The sequence below is a fragment of the Corvus cornix genome, chromosome 5 (genome assembly GCF_000738735.6).
Source record: "Corvus cornix cornix isolate S_Up_H32 chromosome 5, ASM73873v5, whole genome shotgun sequence".
In the NCBI taxonomy this organism is placed as follows: domain Eukaryota; kingdom Metazoa; phylum Chordata; class Aves; order Passeriformes; family Corvidae; genus Corvus; species Corvus cornix.
The window spans coordinates 16,337,639-16,356,064 of NC_046335.1; the positions used below are offsets into that span (position 1 = coordinate 16,337,639).

The following is an 18,426-nucleotide window of genomic DNA, read 5'->3' on the forward strand; positions in this document are numbered from 1 at the left end:
AGCTAGACATTTATGCTGAGCTTCCAAGATAATATAAATCCTCTGGATAAACAGAAGAATTATATTCGTAGCACTGGCAAACAAGAATGAATGATTGCAATGCAAAATGAGTTCTTTCTAGAACACATTTTCTACTGCTTTAACTTCCTACATTCTTTAGCTAGAAAAATGATCAATCTCTCTTTTCCTCTCTGCCTTAGATAAATACATCTCACTCTTAGCTGCCTTTCACTAAATTGTCTTTTATTTTATTCTAACACCTACTTGTAATAATCTGGGTCATTCTAAGCACTCACTATCCTCCCTTGGTTTTAAATTCTTCAGGTGTTTAAATGTACCACTATCTTTTCTGGAATTAATTTATGTAATTTGTATATATAATAATTTACTCTTTAGTAATGACTTATTACTAGTTCCTCAGACTTAAGTACTCAGATATGTTACTCAAATACATTACTGGAGTGTTGTGTTAACCAAAGACATCTCCTTCCATGCCCTTTCCACGTATGCAGCCCATGACTACCAAACTTCTGACAGCAGGGGGGAATTATTCCTATATATCTTCATATTACAGGTGTTTGTTTGGTTTTGCTCTTATCCACACAGCCTCCTGTCTTATTTTTTTTCCAGTTTTGTTCAAACTAGATTTTTTAAAAAATCTTGTCATAGTTCTATTCATTCTGTCTTAAGTGTTATGCTCATTGTATGCCATCTCAGTATTTTTAAAAATAATGCAGTATTTACTTTCACATTCAACCACTAAGACACAACGCATCCACACATACTTTTCCCCATGCTGTCAGTCATTGCCACCCTGTCACTGGAATCTCTGACAGCAAGAAAGTATTCACATATAAATGAAACTGCATACATTTCAGAAAAATGTGATTACACTTTTTTACCAAAACCACCCCGACATATAACTTACCTACGTCCAACAACTATCTTTTATCTAAGAAATCCGTGTGTTCAGCTTACTCAACACCTTGTTTTTTCTTTTTTTTTTTTCCTTCTTTCTTTTTCCTTTTATATTCAGGTTTGTGACCATCAGAAAGGATTAAAACATAATAGATTTAGTGGTACAGGTATTTCAGTCCTACCACTTCCCATGCTTTCCCCCTTCACTTTTATCCATAGTCAGGTGTATGAAGAGTGAAAAATGAAAAGCACTGACCAGGGTCACCTATGTGAATTGGTGCTCCATGGGCTTCTTTTAATTCACACGTTGCTAGCACAGCTGCTTCCAACTTGCTTTCAGGAATAGGTCTCATTGTGACTACTAAGTTGCAGTGAAACATAGAAACGCTGTAGCAAGGCACAGATGTCTGGCAGTTCAAAAGAATCCAGTGTTAGCAGGAATATGGAATACTACTTCTAAAATATTAGAATAAATGAATTTAAATCTTTGTGCTGTACTTGAGTTTAGAAAGGCATTCTAACATTCATTTTGAATCCTTTTGAAAAAAATTCTTAGGATCCCGTATTTTTTCCTTTAAGAGTCCATCATTTAGCTTCATCATATAGATCACTAAAATTTTCAACATCATGCATTTCTTGTTTCTGTGCACCCAACAAGGTGAGCTCAGTATATGTTGAATATTATCAGAAAACAATGGTGTGTTCCCTCTACAGAAAGTGAAAAAGCTAATGGAAGATTATTGCACAGCTGCAAATCTTCTTGGACTGAATCTACCCTCTGTACTTGAACACAGTGCCCTGCAACACGCCTGGGTGAGCCGCTGCTGATGGCAGTACCCACTTGCACAGAAGCAGCATGCCAGTTCCATACAAACAAAATTTTTCATGCCTCTACAAAGGCTCTGGAATTCATAATCCTCACCAACTGGGAGGCTGAAGCACCTTTTCTATTTAGAAATTTCTATTTAGCAGGTCAGCTTTTTATAAAAAAAAAGTCTGGTATCTGAGTTACAGTTGAACATAAACAAGACACACAGAGAGCTAGAGCTGTCTAGAAAATGTTCATTTAAAGCCTTTATAATGATAATAATAATAATCACGCCCGTCACTGAAGAAACAAACTGTGCAGTTCTTCACAGCATTAATGTGCTATAAACTATAGAATTTTTCCTAATTCTGAAATGCTAGAGGCAGATACATAGTTCTACTTTTTCTTTAGCCTTGGTAGAAGGACTCACATATGAGATACGTTTTGTATTTTGACCAGGAGCATAGCACAGATTGTGTAAGAGTAACACTGAAAACAACAATAGCCTTCCTCTAGTAGCACAACATCTGAACTAAAGGAAAAAGGTATGCAGATAGGTACTTTAATGTTCTTAGTATTAAGGGGTTTGCTTACTGGAGCCAGAATTACACTAAGACTTCTGTTAACATTAAAATCTACACCATAAACTTTCTGAGCTCAGTCATAATTTTCAGTGCTATGGTAGACACCCCCAAGTCTTTGGGAACATCTTCTGTCCCAGAGGCCTGGTTTTGCAGCAAATGTGCAGTTTAAAGGCTCTACTGTCACAGGAAAAATCCAAAATGTGGCTGTCACGCAGAAGAAACTGCTATGGTCATGGTTTATAAAAGGAATATTCCAACTGCAAGCAGGAGCTGGTATGGAGAGCAGGACACACGTAAAGGCATGGTCAGAATAGTGCATGGATCACTGGGTGACACTGAGAGGGCAAACCAGAAAGAATCCAAATGAAATGGCTGCCACAGGAAATGGGGAAAGCTTTGTCACGAAAAATGAATAAAAAAAGAAGACTGGCCTTGCACTGAAATGAGGCTGGGAATATTTTACTCTGGACTTTCATGCTCTCAGCACTAGCACATGCCTTAAGTTACTATGTAGGTAGAGAAAAACAGTTCTGATTTGAACAATAGGTATATGCACCTAATGTGAATACAGGCAAAACTCACAGGCAAAATTACAATAAAGACTATGTGTGTGCATATACTTACTTTGTACATGCTTACATTACATTTTTGCTCAACGTTTCTTATAGGAATGCCAGCTTTTTGGACTGCTTTTTCAAAAGAGAAGCTGCAGCCTAAATAAAAAGTCACCATGTCCTTGAGTTGTTCAGAATACTCCTTAAGGCTTTTCAGTGATCCAGTACAAGCTCCATGCTCATATTTTCTGTACTGTAGGCAGTCAGTTCTAGTGAAATAAGAAGTTATCACAGCTTTATCACATTTTTTGAAAACAAGGTGCATTGGTTGAATTGACATAAACCCAGTGTGAAACCACAAGATACAGCCATTTTTTTTCTGAGTAATAACAAAACAAACACAGGCAAAACCCCCAGAACACCTTATTCTGCACAAAACCAAGCTGGCCAACACAGCATTTTTTCAGTTTTATAGGTAAAGGCCCCTTATGTGTATCTAGCCTCTGGCTTTCAAAAAATCGGAAGCCGGTTTAAGCCACGTTTTTAGTGTTTACTACAGGAGTACATCTTTCAAATTTCAGAGACTCTGCAAGTATCATGCAGACATCATGGCCATGTTTCTAGTAAAGAAAAGAAATATAAAACACTAATACTGAATTCTGCAGGCTCAGACTGCAAAATATTTTAAAATTACACAAGATTTTGCCTTTGGATTAGAGAAATACTTGTAATAGTGACAATTATCATAACATGTTTCTCAAGAACAAGATGATCAGGCTGCTATATACATGGTTTTCACACAGAGGTATAATTCCAAGAAAAGAACCTTGTTCAAAATGTTCAACAGTGTAATCAGGCTGTTTCCTGACACCCTCCTAATCACCACCAGCATTCACTGCAGAATATTGACCAGCAGAAATGGTCTGTAGTTACCTGATATCAGAATCATTACTCAGGGAAGGACATTTCCAATCACCTGGTTGACTTCTGTGCAGCAGTGGCAAGGGTCCATCGTTTGCATAGCAGAATTTCTCAAAGTCATCAGCCAGGGACTTGTGCAAAATCACAACATTGGCCTGTTTATAGCCTTAAATTGTGGAAGGTAGTAATGACTGGTTATTAATTCAGCTTTTTGTTTGTGAAACAGTAACTTTTCTGTATAAATTTCTTTGGATGGTCCAAAGGAAATTTTTGATTCAGAACTCTGTAATTAGATTAAACCTCCTGAAGTGTCTTAAAAATCATAGCTGGGCCCACTCTACCTGTGAAGTCATTCATGGCTAAAACAGTTGGCAGACATGGGTAGTAGCAGAATATGAAGACACCATAATTATTAAACATTTCTGTGAATTTATATATAAACATAATTTCTTGTCTAACCTGGGAAATTACTGTTCTGTAGGAAAATACTTTATTTGCAAATGTTAACCCAGAGCCAAAGAAAGGCTATCGCATACCACACTTTCACATTTATTTTTCACAACACCAAGATATAAATTCCTGGTATCTTGTTGTTCGTAGAACATTCTTTAAAATTTCTTGGCTAGGGAATTTTAATGTGGGCTGCAATTAAACAGATACGATTACAGGTCAGGAATAAACTCTTGACTGTTCACTGAATCTCAGTAATTTCCACTATTTCTAATTTAAAAAAAACCACCTAAAATACACAGAACTGCTACACAATTTTAAAAAAACCACCTAAAATACACAGAACTGCTACACTTTCTTCACTTGGAAACAGCTTTGATTTAAAAGGTTGTTGACTACTACCATGAAATAGCTTCTAAAGACATTGATATTTTTGGAATGAGTACCACTGAAGAAAGGTCCCATTCATTTATTTAGCATTTATTTTCTTAACAGTAGTAGTTAATACCAATGCCATTTAAATTTTCCTGCGTGGAAATATCAGCTGTTCAAATAAGGAGGGGAAATTTGGAGTACAACTGGTCTGGGGTGTATAAACCCAGCAATTAACAGTCCTTAAATTCTGTACTGATACTCTCTTGAAGAGTTATTACTGTCTGATATCAGGCAGGCGAGTAGGAGGCTACACAGAAGCACTCACTTTCTTAAATACTGCAGTAGTCTGTCATCAAAGAGGCAATAATTTAGTTGAAATCAATAAGCTTCCTTCAAAGGCTGTAGAAACTGAGCCAAATCTTACTCTTGACCAAAGCTAACAAAGAAATCCAAAGATAGAATTCTATTCCTGATGGAAAAATGCAAAGCAAAGGCAGAGGTAAGCATGTATTTGCATACTGAATTTGTCCACAAACTGCTCTCTTGGGAGCAGTCAGCACAAAAATTCATTTTATTACTAGCAAAAGTTACTAAATACAGAAAGAGATTCTTGCTAAATACAGACAAATATTTTTGCTGAATAAACATACTACATTTAGCACTGAATAAAACGCTATATTCAGTTACCCCTCAACTTCATTCCCTGCCATCCATGAGAAATCCACAGGCACTTGCTGCTTTGCTGGTTATATTAATGACTTCTTAAAATTATGGGTTTAGTCAGGGCATTCAATTGACAACACCAATTTTCACATACTAGTTACAGATGACAGACTGAATCTGCAGGCAAATATCCTCCTGATAGCTATCCTTACTTTTTGTACAAATGAAATCCATACCTCCTGATGTATTCACTTGCATTATGGAATCATTATTATGAATGTATTCACAAGCAATGGTAGTGGGGCTGGATGTGCTGACCAACCCAGGCATTAATTCAACACACTCATGTCCCAGTTCAGAGAAGTTTAGAAAGAGCTTTTAATTTCTTTGGTGAATGACAATGAGGACAGTAAGAAAGAATTGGATAACAACAACATAAGACAGTTGGTTACAATGGTTCTTTTTGTATAATGAAGCTGTTCATGAACTTGTTTTGTATGTCAATAATACTTCTAAAAATGTTAGAACTAATACATTTGAAACTACTGCAGCAACAAATTCATTAAAAAATTCAGTTGGGGCAAACTGCATATTATTAACATTATAAAATGTCTTCCATTAGTATTTTCAATTTAGGAACTGATAGAAAAGAAAACCACAATTTCAAGACTCACTATGGTTCTACAAAATGACCTTTAACATTTTTTATCGTAGTGCTACTACTGTGCACACAGCTTTGTTGATCAGCTATTTGCCATGGTATTTTTGTTTCTATTACTTTTTGAAGTTGATCAGAACAACGACAGGTTTCTCTGCTTCTGTAGAAGTCCAGCTATGACAGGCAAGACAGAAATTAATCTTCCAGAATGCATTCAGTTATCTGAGTATAAAACTAATTTTTCCCTCCCCCCTTATAATTCCCAGTATAGCTGAGCCAGAAATCTTCCCTTTATGCAACAAATGAAGCAGAAAACCGCTTCTGTAACTATATATCTCTAATTCTTCCCCAAAGCATATTTGATGTGCTAAGTTAAGCAAGGTCTCTGTGAAGAACATAGCAGGTCATCTTACAAATGCGATAATAACATGCAAGCAAAGCCAGATTTGCTTAAAGATTTTTCAAATATTTTCTGCATCCATCATTTCTCAGTGACAATAGGAAGCAGAGGGATGCACTGCTAACATTGAAAGCAAAGTCCATGTACATTACTCAGGTAGGATGGTGCATTTTCTCTGCTATATCTTTATGATTTAAAAAACAGTTGGGTGCTTACAAGGTGGTTTCAAAAACTCCCAAGAACATAACATATTCTTCTGTTTTACTTTAGTGCTTTTGATATTTCTTCAATGCTTCACAAACAAAAAACCACATAGTTATGAATCTAAAATGGAATCACTTTGCACAGAGAGCTGTTAGGCTTACTTACCTTCCGCCATTCCAGAAGTGTTACTAATAGTCAGTCTGTTGCATCGAATTATTCTTCTTAGCACATGGGGAAGGAGAGATTTCAAGCCTCCTGTCAAAAGCATCTCTTCATCCTTAACAGAAAGATAATTATAAATTCAAACACAAAGCACTTTTTCTTTTTTTTTCACATTTTAAATTCTGATTTTCTGGAGAACTTAGCTTATGTTTCCTCCTTGTGTTCCACCAAAGTTATTATCACTGGGAAATTCTAAGCTGTAACTCAAAAGGGAGATCAAAGTCAAAGGGTTATTTCACTGACATTCTATAACTATATGCAAACCGAATCTTTCAATAGATTAGCTGGAGACATGCACTTTACCCTTTGGGATAAAATGCAAAATTTTGCTGCCCTATAATGTAAGAAACATTTCTTTCCTCCCTGATATATATTAATTTTCTAGAATATTCCATTTTCCAGAAGTCATTGTAACTTTAAAATTGCAAAAGCACAAATGGATTAACCTACCAAGCTATAATATGTAATATTACTTTTCTGATCAAAATACTTTTAGACACTTAGCAAGGCAACCTTGTGGTAAAGAGAGAACTATATTCAGAAAATGTCACTGTAATACATTTCACATGTATTATGGTTTTCAAATACTAATTATGCAGAAGTGAATACTCCTGTGGCTATTCTTCCACTGGGAAAGCAAACAGAGATGTTTAAGTCACTTGTCATACAATCTGCAGTAGGTACAGAAATAAGTTTCCTAATTACAATCAATATCTGTCTCTTTTTACTTCTTTTGAAGATTTAAAATGTCATTTTTCTGCAATCCAGACAAAGTTCACACATAGTTTTTCTCTCAACCTGAACTACTAATAACTAAAAAGGGTTTATTATATCACTATCAGGAAAAAGTAAGAGTTAAGCCAGACTAAAATAATAACCTGGCTGCATATGATTTTAACCTTGCTCTTTTTTAGGTAAAGAAACTGAACTATCCTCTGGGTAATCAAATTACCAACCTCCAAGTTTTTCTTTAATTCAGAAGAAGCCATTCTTGATGTCATTCATATGAAGTAATAAATATGAGGGAAGCTGTGCTGCTCTTTTTAAAAGATGCTACTAAATTAATGTATAATGAGATGTTACAACCTTCTAGCAAAAGTTAACTTTTCTGTTAAAGGTCCATAGTTTTTGTGCTATAACTATGATAGTACAAAGTTTGTGAGTACACTCTCACAACTGGAGACTGGAGTGGAATAGTGTGAAAATTTATACCTCTGAGCAAGTATTCCACAATTAACTCGAAGAGCAAGTTTTGACTAAAATCATACTTTTATCTTAGTCTGTCCAATATGTTTCCCAGAGTTTGCAGAGTTTCGAAAGGTTAAGTTAGATGCACTGACATTTAGAGTAAACTTTGCATCTATCTTAATTCTGACATCTTTATACAACAGTGTCAGCCAAAAAAAGGTCCTTTTTCTGAACTCCAACTAACTACTTTCTAGCTCTTTTTTGCTGCTTTTACATTATCACTCTGCAGGCTGTACAAAAATAGTCTTCATTACAAAATCATGAACAATTCCAAACACACACTTTAAAGATAACAAGAAGTTGGATATAGAGATGTCGCTGAGCACTAATTCAGGCCTGTAAGTATAAATTTAAGATACACTATTCTTAGAGTAAAGAGAATTTCTAACACCATTCTGGAATGATTCATTCAAGAGATTTCAAACTAAATACAATGATCCTAATAAAACATTCCAGATGTGTTCATTAGATTCTTTCAGATAATTTTTCTTTATTTCTGAGCATCTTTAAAACCATCTAAATCGTCTGTAGGATTGATGGCCTGCTACTGATGAACTCCTAGTTTACTTGGACTTGAAAGACAGTCTGAGTTCAGAAAACTAGTTTGGAACAAAAGCTGTCTTTAACTCAGTATTTTGTCACAAATACCCTGTTCTGATGTTGGGAAAGCCTGACTGTCCTCTCATAAAGTGTGTGCCCAGCAGCAGAAATGAAAGTACCTATGAGGTTTTAACAGCAAACATTTAGGCCCCTAAAAGTTTTTGGTTCATATGACAGCAAGTGGCTAACAAGCTACAGGACTATGAATACCAGTAATGCTGAAATGTCAGCTGTAGATACCATACAGAAGCACCTGGGCCTGTTGCTCCTACTTGTGAATAAACATATAGTGTTGATGTCTGGTTAGAAAGTGAATAACTTAAACTTTGTATAAGAGCAATGAGACAAAACTCACCTTCCTGTGGTGATTTTATATAATAACAGGGAAAATTCAAGAGGATTAACATTCTGAGTTATAACTTCAGATCACTGTATTTGCTGGACAATATCAGTAATAGATGATGCTATTATTTTTGTTGATTAATTACTAAATTTGGATATACAATAAAAACAGTGAGATGCTCACAGTAACACCCAGCTTTTGCTATATGACTTGCCCATGAATGGCTGGAAATGCAGTATGCTATTTCTCTAAGCTAGGAGGCATAGTCAGGTTTAGATTCCTCAACCACCTCTAGAACTTCCCGAAAAATCCTTGGAGCTATCATGACCATGGCATGTTTGGAATGACTGGGGAGAAGCACAGAGATAATTAGGATCTTAAAGCATCTTTTCCATTTTGTCCCATCAGAATGCCTTATGAAGTGTACAGACTGACTTCATGGGGGCCTCAAGCAGCACTCCAAGTAAACAGTCTGAGACAGTGGTTAATCAGTTAGCAGGATCTGTGCCTTGGCAGAGGTTTCTTAATTGCTTTCACTTTGTTCTGAGATAGTTTCAGATAATCATAGTATCAGTTACCTCGTGGGGGTATGTTGGATCATGACACAAATAAAGACAATATGCAGGGTGTTAAAAAGGGCTTAAGAGAAGAGGGTGACAGAGCTTTCAAGATGGCTGTTGTGCCTGAAGGCATCCTGTGTGCTGTGCCCCCAAAGAGACTCTAAGATCTGGCTTTCCAGTGTGTTGTCTTTAATGGAATGAACATCTAAAGCAGACCAGATAGAATCCTGTGTAAATGGCATTTGAAAATCAGGTCATTGACTGGCTTCATGACAAATTACATACTTAAAGCACCCAGTCTGAAAAAAGACCTTTTTCTAAGTCATGCTGCTCACATCAGACTCCCTGACTTCCAACACCAACAACCAATATAGTAAAGCTTCATAGCACTGAAGCATCAAGTTTGCTCTTGATGAACACTTTCTTAAACATTTGGTTCCACATTAGAAGCACAATAAACACTTTTCTTTTTAGAGTTTTCATGAAGATTCAATATATTTCAATTATATCTTGAGTTTTACACACTGAACTTAAATGAATAAATATTAAAGTACATTGCTGTCTGAGACATTAAGATGGCACTTACCCACTACTGATTTGTGGGCACTACCATATCCTGGCCTGCACTTCCAGATCTTGACAAGGATGATGAAACTTCAAAGCTGGAAAGAGATGAAAATGATGTAAGGAGCTATGTGATCAGGTGGTGATGAGAGGATAGCTTATGCAAGATCAGTAGTTCAGAATAATGAATCAATTTGTAAGAAACAATATTGTATTGAAATGACATTATATTATAAAGATATAGATAAATATTCAAGAAAAAAACTCTTCTTTGCATCAAAGTGGCAGTCAAAGTACAGTTTGGTAAAAGTTCTAAATGGATCTGGTTTTAATAAGTAACATAAAATTGTGAGTTGACATCTTCATTCAGTAAATATTTGTGCAGCACCACTTCAGTAGAGTTAAGCGGATACACACAATCTGATTAATTTGGCCCAGGTGATTTTCAGAATATCTCATCGCCCACACAGTAACAATTTTCAAGAAAGCCAGATTTGGAGGGCAAATATTGTTTTATTTGAAATTGTGATCCCTGGTTGCCATATGAAGTTTTAAGTCATTAACCATTTCTACATGCTGTTCTCAGAGCACTAGTTGAACACGGCTGGCTGAGTGGAAAGATGTGCTGATCTTTGCTGAGGTGACTGGAACAGAACTTGTTCTAAGCCTCATTTTCATAACTGATTGTAAAGAATATGCTCTACTTCTCCCAAACTCCACAACTCATGCAAGGAAAAAGGCATGTTGAGAGGAAGACATGAAGCAAGAAAAATGTAGTTCCAGACAAGATTTAATAAAGAGATTGCCCTGAGTTTCAGGTGACTTACATGATGGACAGAGTAGCCTCTTTGCATCTCCCAGGCTATTCCTTATTTTCTTCCTCTTTGTCTACAGTGCGCCTCTATCTCTGCATCTTCTGCTCCCTGAGCTCAGACCCCCATCTCCATAACTCCAAGCTAGGCTGACCTTTGTAGTACTTGCTTCCTTGGTTTATCTGACTGCATCCACTGGCAATATGGGAGTTCGGATGCCTTGTCTCCTCTCACTAGCTCTTTTAAATTTATATACTTGCTGTGTCTCTCAGTTGTACCTTAACCTCTCAACTTTTAATCTTAAATGAGCTTTTCCTCTTCCCAGTGTGAGACAAAATAGTCTAACATCAGAAATCATAATACACAGTAAATTCACAAATGTTTGCCCAGACTTGTAAGATTTAGACTCCTCTGACCCTATTATACTCATATGTGTATATGTATCTGTATCTATATATACACCTTTTAATGTTATAGACAGGCTTGGCTTAAGCATAGTTTTTCTAATTATTTCCTTCTTAATTTTTGACAGTGGAACCACCAACCAGCCCTACAAAATTATATATCTTACAAGATACAGTTTATAAAACAGTTTTACAATCTGCAGAACATAAGCTCTTCATAGAAAAAGAGGAAGAGCAGTAAGTGAAACATTTTATATTACCTTAGAGCTTTCAAAATGAAAAAGTGAACCTGTAAATTTTGCAGGTATTTAAATACGAGCATAGATTCTTTACAGGCCCACATTGTAAATTATTAATTACCCAAGAAAATGGAAAAATGTCATTTAAGTGTCAGAAAGATTACACTTTGAGATGCAGTGGGTGGGTCCATACTGCTGTGCTAAACCACACCAGATAAAAACGAATCAAGAAATTATGTAATAACACAAAGGATTAAAACATTCTTCAGAGGTGTCAGTGTGACTACTTTGCTTTCACACATATCAAGTAAATTAATGACATAGAAGTAAAAACCAGCATTTATGTGGTTTCAAAAATGGAACACATGAGAATACACAACCTGTAAAAAGTATGGGTGGTAAAGGTAATAAAAAGGTCTGAACACTGCAAAGCAGTTAACACCAGATTCTGATGTTACATATTACAGGTCTGTTTCTCCAGTGGCACTCATAGACTAATTAAGAATATGGTTTAATGCAGTGTAATCTAGAGACTTGCTTGCAAGGAGCCCAAAGACTCTTATGAAATACAGCCTTGCACAGTTTATATCACTTTTGTCCTATTTTCAGTTTAAAGTTTGATAAGAAGAATGGGTGGTGGCATTTACGGGATCATGAGCCAAAGAAGTGCAAGGGTCACTACTTAAAACTGCTGGGCAGGTTTTTTTAGATATTGTCACGCAGATACCTTACCCAAAGCTACTGCTGCATGAACAGGAACAGCAGGGTAACCTGAAACATGAGCCAGCCCATGGGCTGCCTTTACCAACACATAATGGAAAGTAATCTAAACTAATTATAATCTAACAAACTCTTTGTGTGCTATGCCTTGCCCTAGTATGAATATGGTTACAGAGGCTTGTTAATGTAAACACACTTTAAATGACCTGCTGTTTAATCATCAAGCTGATTTGAAATTCTGCCAGAAGACTTCTATGAAAAGCACAAGCTTCTCTGCAAATTTAGTCCATTTGATTTTCCAACAGGGTCTCTCAGTTACACTTGTGATCTTTTATTTGAAGAATCAATTAATGATCACTTTTCTTCCTATCTGCTATGAATCATTTCAAAGCACAGAAGTTCTTTGTGTATCATTCCAAAAGGGGAGTGCGTTGTGTATTTTCAGACAGTGGTTCATCTGGAAAATTACTATTTAACTTTACATTTGAAACATAAGGTATATGCATTTGAAGTTTTTGCACCTTTAGATGAGGGTTGCAAATGGAAATTTAAATTAGCTTCCATTAGTGTTCTGTCTGCTGCTTAAAGCAGCCAGCCTATACTTGAGATCTGCAGATGATGTCAGGATGAGAAATTGATGATAGAATCAATGTATCTTTGATGTAATCTTGTTTATTTGCAAAAAAGGTACACTTCTAGTTTCTCTCAGTATATTAAGAACAAATAACAGAAAGCAATTACCGGTTTCAAAGTGGCAATTTCAGACAGCACTGTATGCTACTGTGACCACTGCACTGGTATTACTTTACACTCAGCTTCTGTTCTGGGACAAAATAAATTGTTTCTCAGGTGGAGAAATATGGGCAGTGACTAGAGAATAGTTCACATCGGGGCCCTGCCCTTGCATGGGCACAACCTATGCAAGATCCCAGTTGTTCAGGCTTTATTATCCTGCAAAGGATGAGGCCTCATGACTTCACACACCCTTCCAACCCCTTGGGTAATAGCCTAATACCCACATTCCTGCCTCATCACCTTAAAAATACACATGACCAACAAGTTTTAAAACAGCCACCTCATTTCCATGCACCTTCGGCAAGACACAGTATACACCTAGGAGGAGACTAGGAAATTCATCAAGATTTAAAACTGCTACTTTCATGCCTTTGACTTTGCTGACAGGAATAGTCACCAGCTGTAGTAAGAAGAGACTACAGATGATCCACCAAAGGTTGTTTTCACATAAGATGACAAGATACGCTTATACAGCTTCAAGAAATTGAAAAAGAACATGAGGACATGAGGGTGGTATTTAAATATTGTTTCCCTATCTATGCTGAGCTACAGATCTTCAGAATTGCTCCACAATTCTCTGGGCTGGGTCCAGATACTAGTTCTCTAACTTGGGCTCTTCTGGCACCAAGACAGCCCAAGAATGCAGGAGGACCTTGCTGCAGGCCACCAGTGCCAGCATCTCCCATGCCCCTGTGGCAGCACTGGCCAGCTAACAGTGCACTGCACACAGCAGCCAAGGTGATGGGTATCGGCTGGAAAAAAAACTCCTGAAGTGGGAAAAATCTTACTCAGGAGAAAAGAAAGTGGAACTCCCTAGGACAAAGTACAGTGACTTGTACTGCTTTGTTGGCAAGGCAGCAGCCACAGGTGCTTATTTTGATAAGAACATATGTCACCACCTAGGTTACACCCAGTCACGTCATGCACGGTCACAGGGCTGATGGAGTGCTCATTCCTACCAAGGAATTCCATCTGAAGGTAAGCAGGTAAGTGATGTTCTGCTACCTACGCACCATAAAAATAGAACCATGCTCCCAAAAAACGTGCCATGCTCCTGCTGTCAGGTCATTCAGGCTCCCTCCAGGATTACGCCATTCCTTTTGTATTGACATGTCTGCCAGCAGGTGCTGTCACTGCACCCACTGCTGCTCACCAAGCAGTTCTCAGCGATGGTCACTAAAGAAATGATTGCGGCCCATGTGTTTACACAAAGTTAGTGTCCTTGAGGTGCGTGTGTCTCAGTAGGCTGTGTCTGGGGAACCTCCAGTGAATTGTACCTCTCTAAACTACCAAGAACAAACACCTCTGCCTCCACATATACCTGTAATGAAGAGATACTAAGTTTCATTGTTCCACTGCTTCCTTCAGCTCTTAGACCAGCCATCTTAGAACAGCTCAAAAGGACCAACCATCATTTCCCTGACAAACTTCCTGGCTTAAGCAGTGCTATAGGGATAACCAGATTAATCTGTGGCAGGATCTCCAAGAATACCTCACTGCAACTTTCAGGAATAAGTATAGGTAAATTGCTGTTAGCAACTGTGCTATGTGATAGCAAATGGTCTGCATTTGGACTGTTATTTTGTTTTGGAGCATCTACACTGCCCCTGTAATAAATGTTAATTTTCATCAAGGATACCTGGACAACTCTGTTCTGCAGCATCCATTCTAACTTGAAAGGCTCCAAGTCATGGAGAAACTATGGCTGCATTACTATGCTTTCATTAATGCATACCTGACAACTGTGGTATTATGTGTTGACCGTAGTTGTCATGATGATCTGGAAACGGCCCTCAATGGTCTGTTTGGTGCAGCCAGGGACCTGCAGACACATTTCCCCTCTATCTGCAAGAGCTTAGGGCATGTTTGATCAACACTCAGTAGAGCAGTACAATGAAAAGGACAATGAGCAGTGCTATTAGTAATTAGACATATACTCTAAGGCTGACAGTATCACAGTCCATTTGGAGAAGAGAGTGCTGCTTTGTCCCTAATGAAGATGCCCAAGTTCTAAACCCCACAGACATTACATACTTATTTGATAGACTGCATCACAGACCCAATAAAGGATGAGTGATAATCTTTAACATCCCTGAACTTGTGAACAAGAACTTGTAGTATGAATGAGTTATAATTGTGAACAGTCAAAGCCCCTTGTGGTGGGCCTGAATGAAGATCTGTACATCATTCCTAACTCTTCTTCCCCTGCCTATACAGAGAAACTATGAAACTCTACAGCACATGAACCTTTGAGGACCTCAGCTGGGCAGTAATGTGGGTGATGGAAGACCTGGATGATGTGGCAGTTCAACCAAGCAAATGAGTGTTGCTACACTGACCTGATCGTCCAGTCATCTGCAGGAACCAGGAATTAACTAATTCTATAGGCAAATGGCAATCACGCTGACCATGGGAAGAGACATTCTGCAAGCGGTGTGTTGATGCTGCAGAGTACCAACAGTTGCCTTCACCATTTCTGAACTCAAAACAGTCATTCAAGACCAGTATATGATGTAATTGCCCTGGGCAACTGTCCTCATCCACCACAGCAACCCTTGGCAAAGCACGGAATGCTACACCACAGCCGTAGGCTACCACAGTGCCTTCTGCCTAGAAGAAAGGTAGGCTTGAACTGAAGCATTGTGTTCTGAAAAGGAAATTCCCAATTACCTTACACTTTTAAACTGAAAGAAAGGATACAGGCCCTTATTGAACTGTCCTGGGCAGCCTGACCCCACAGCATGTGGGTGTTTCTGATGCAGTCACTCTGTCATGGCACCCTTGGGGCATCACCGCTGGTGGCAGCAGCACTGTGGCTGTGCAGTGAATGCAATGGAGCAGCTCAGGAGATCTGCTCTGCTGTTGATCCCAGCACAGGCCATGTGAAGAACTTCACATCTAAGGTCCTGGTGACAGATTAGACAGATTAGATCAGGTATCAGTTGACTACACTGTCTCACTCTGCAGCTATTCAGTGCCTTATACAATCATACACAGTGTTCCATGCAGTTACAGCGGGCATAGTGAACATCTCAAACTGCTGTGTTCATAAGCAGTTATCAGCAAAGAACTCAAGATGTTGAAAAAATGCAATTACCTTTCTAGCTCATAGAGTTAATCCTGAACTTTTACCACTTTTCTCTATGTTCCATGGGTAGAGTAAGATCTGTACACATATCACCCTCAAACCTTTTATCACCATTAAAACATTTTTTTAAAAGGCAGTTTGGTGTTAAAAGAGATGACTCATAATGCTGCAGCATCAGTTAGCTGGCTTGAAAGGGATGCTAATGTCATAATTTTGATTTTCATTACCAAGAATAAGAAGGTAAGGGCTGAAAATGTTTTACACACCTATCACCTCATTTTATATTTTAAAGATATAAATAAACTACAGTCATTGGTATCTTGGTGTGCTCTAATTCAAAAATTGAGCCTGTATTTTTTATAGAAGCAACACAAAACAAAAATTTAAGTTCTTACTATTATTATTTTCTTTTAGAGTTTTGTTCCCAGATATGGTAGAGGTAAATATGCATAAAACCTTACCACAGAGCTTACAGCTTAAGGACTCAAACCTATAGTACTTCTATGAATAAAAGCAAAAGAGATAAACAGATAATTAGTCCCATCGAGCTCAAGGACAGATGAAGTGCTTAAACATTTGCTGCATTGTACTTCAGCTGCATACATGTTTGAATACAAGCCATATACTATATGCAGATCGAAGCAAAGAAAGATGTGACAGAAAAGTTAGCATAAAGACAGAAAAATATATAAGCAATACAACTGCTTTTTATAAGCACATGTATGAAACAAGCTAACCACCTTGATATAAAATAAGTTATAACTAGTATTGATGAACCATACAGTTCAGAAATAAGGTTTAGCTCTGTTTTTGTCTTCTTAGCAACCATTGATCCTTTTTCCTGGTTTCTGTATACATGCCAGATAGGAAATGGTAATAATGTACCTTAAAATTCCATATCTCACATTTGGAATTTGATAGGACAAAGGGTAATATCTTCAAACTGGAAGAGGGTAGGGTTAGGTTAGATACTGAGACGAAATTCTTTCCTGAGAGGGTGGTGAAGCACCAACCCGGGCTGCCCATCTCTGGAAGTGCTCAAGGCTGGTTTGGAAGGGGCTTTGGGAAACCTGGTCTAGTGGAAAGTGTTCCTGCCCATGGTAGAGGGATTTGAACTAGATGATTTTCCAGGTCCGTTCCAAACCATTCTATGATATTCCTATTTACAAAGCACTTTTTAAGAGTAACCATTTTTGTTCTTCGACTTTTTTTCACATAACTTATTATATATCCTAAGTCTGAGGAGTGTGCTAAGTTTTGGTTTATTTTGTTTTCAAATGAGAAAAGACTCTTGGCTCATTTGAGCATTAGCTTTTGATCTGACTGAATTTTCCTCCTTCTCTGAAATGGATTTTCAATTTACATTACATCATAGTGCCTGAACAGTTTCATGGTACAGTTAATATATACATGAAGTCCAAATAATTAAAAATATTATTAAAACAGTATTCTTCAGAAAATAGAATTAAAGCTGCATCTAGCCCAGTTTCCTGACATTGATAGTGATCAACAATGCATACCTAAGGAAGAGCTCAAAAGCAGAGAAAACATTCACAAAACCTAGCTGCTTTATCCTTCCAGCATTTCATGACCTCTGGTTCAGAAACTTTGGAGCTAAAGGACATTTCTTTGTTTGTAGAAGTTAACGTAAAGACTGATAGCCAAGTGGACTTTATCCCATATAACTGTATCTTGCAGCATATAATATGGATTTCACCAATTACTTTACTTGGAAAACTGTCTAGATGCAAATGCTAAGAATTTTGCATGGATTTCAAAGCTAATATATTTAAAAGTAACTAAACTGTCTTTATTTTAGAATGCAATCTACAAACACAGGCATTCCTTTAATCCTAATTCCATAAAAATATTTCCTCTTGAGACAAGCATCTTACATGAGTGTTCCAGCAATCTTCAGCAGTATCTCATCCCAAAGGATCAGACTACATGGTATATGCAGTGAAAAAAGACAAGACAAATTAAAAGCACTCAGCAGCTTGCATTAACATGCTTCAAATCTAAATGTACAATTAAAATAGAGCATTCACATTTGAAAAACTAAACTCTGAAAAGCTGTGGGGTTTGTCTCCAAAAGACTAGTCAAATGTGTGGGATTTTGATTGTCGGGGAAAGGGAGTAATGAGTTCGGTTCAAACCTAGGCCTATTTAGGTAGCTTCTCTTTTAATACAATTAGTACAAAGACATATTTTTGGGACCACCTGGAAATTTGAAGATGGAGTATTTAGGAACAGTGTTTCTGGACAGAAAAAAAGTAAACCTACAGAATGGATAATT

At 37.4% G+C, this 18,426-nt stretch overlaps 1 protein-coding gene across 16 annotated transcripts in view; it reads right to left on the bottom strand.

Annotated features, from left to right (window-relative positions):
- DGLUCY (D-glutamate cyclase) overlaps nt 1-18,426 on the bottom strand; it is a 48,957-nt gene that overhangs the window by 19,329 nt on the left and 11,202 nt on the right. For 7 of the 16 annotated variants that reach the window (XR_005601961.1, XM_039552299.1, XM_039552303.1 and 4 more), the window contains exons 3-10: nt 18,026-18,073; nt 15,743-15,948; nt 14,778-14,887; nt 10,095-10,170; nt 6,701-6,812; nt 3,798-3,951; nt 2,935-3,133; nt 1,175-1,325 (exon numbers count right to left, since the gene is read on the bottom strand). Coding sequence is in view for 15 of the 16 variants with exons in the window: in XM_039552299.1 (XP_039408233.1) it covers nt 1,175-1,325; nt 2,935-3,133; nt 3,798-3,951; nt 6,701-6,803 (607 nt within the window). In the remaining variant the exon portion in view is untranslated. Of the gene's footprint in view, nt 1-1,174; nt 1,326-2,934; nt 3,134-3,797; nt 3,952-6,700; nt 6,813-10,094; nt 10,171-14,777; nt 14,888-15,712; nt 15,949-16,591; nt 16,632-18,025; nt 18,074-18,426 lie in introns of those variants that run through there. The other 9 variants (XM_039552295.1, XM_039552298.1, XM_039552291.1 and 6 more) reach the window with 8 other exon arrangements.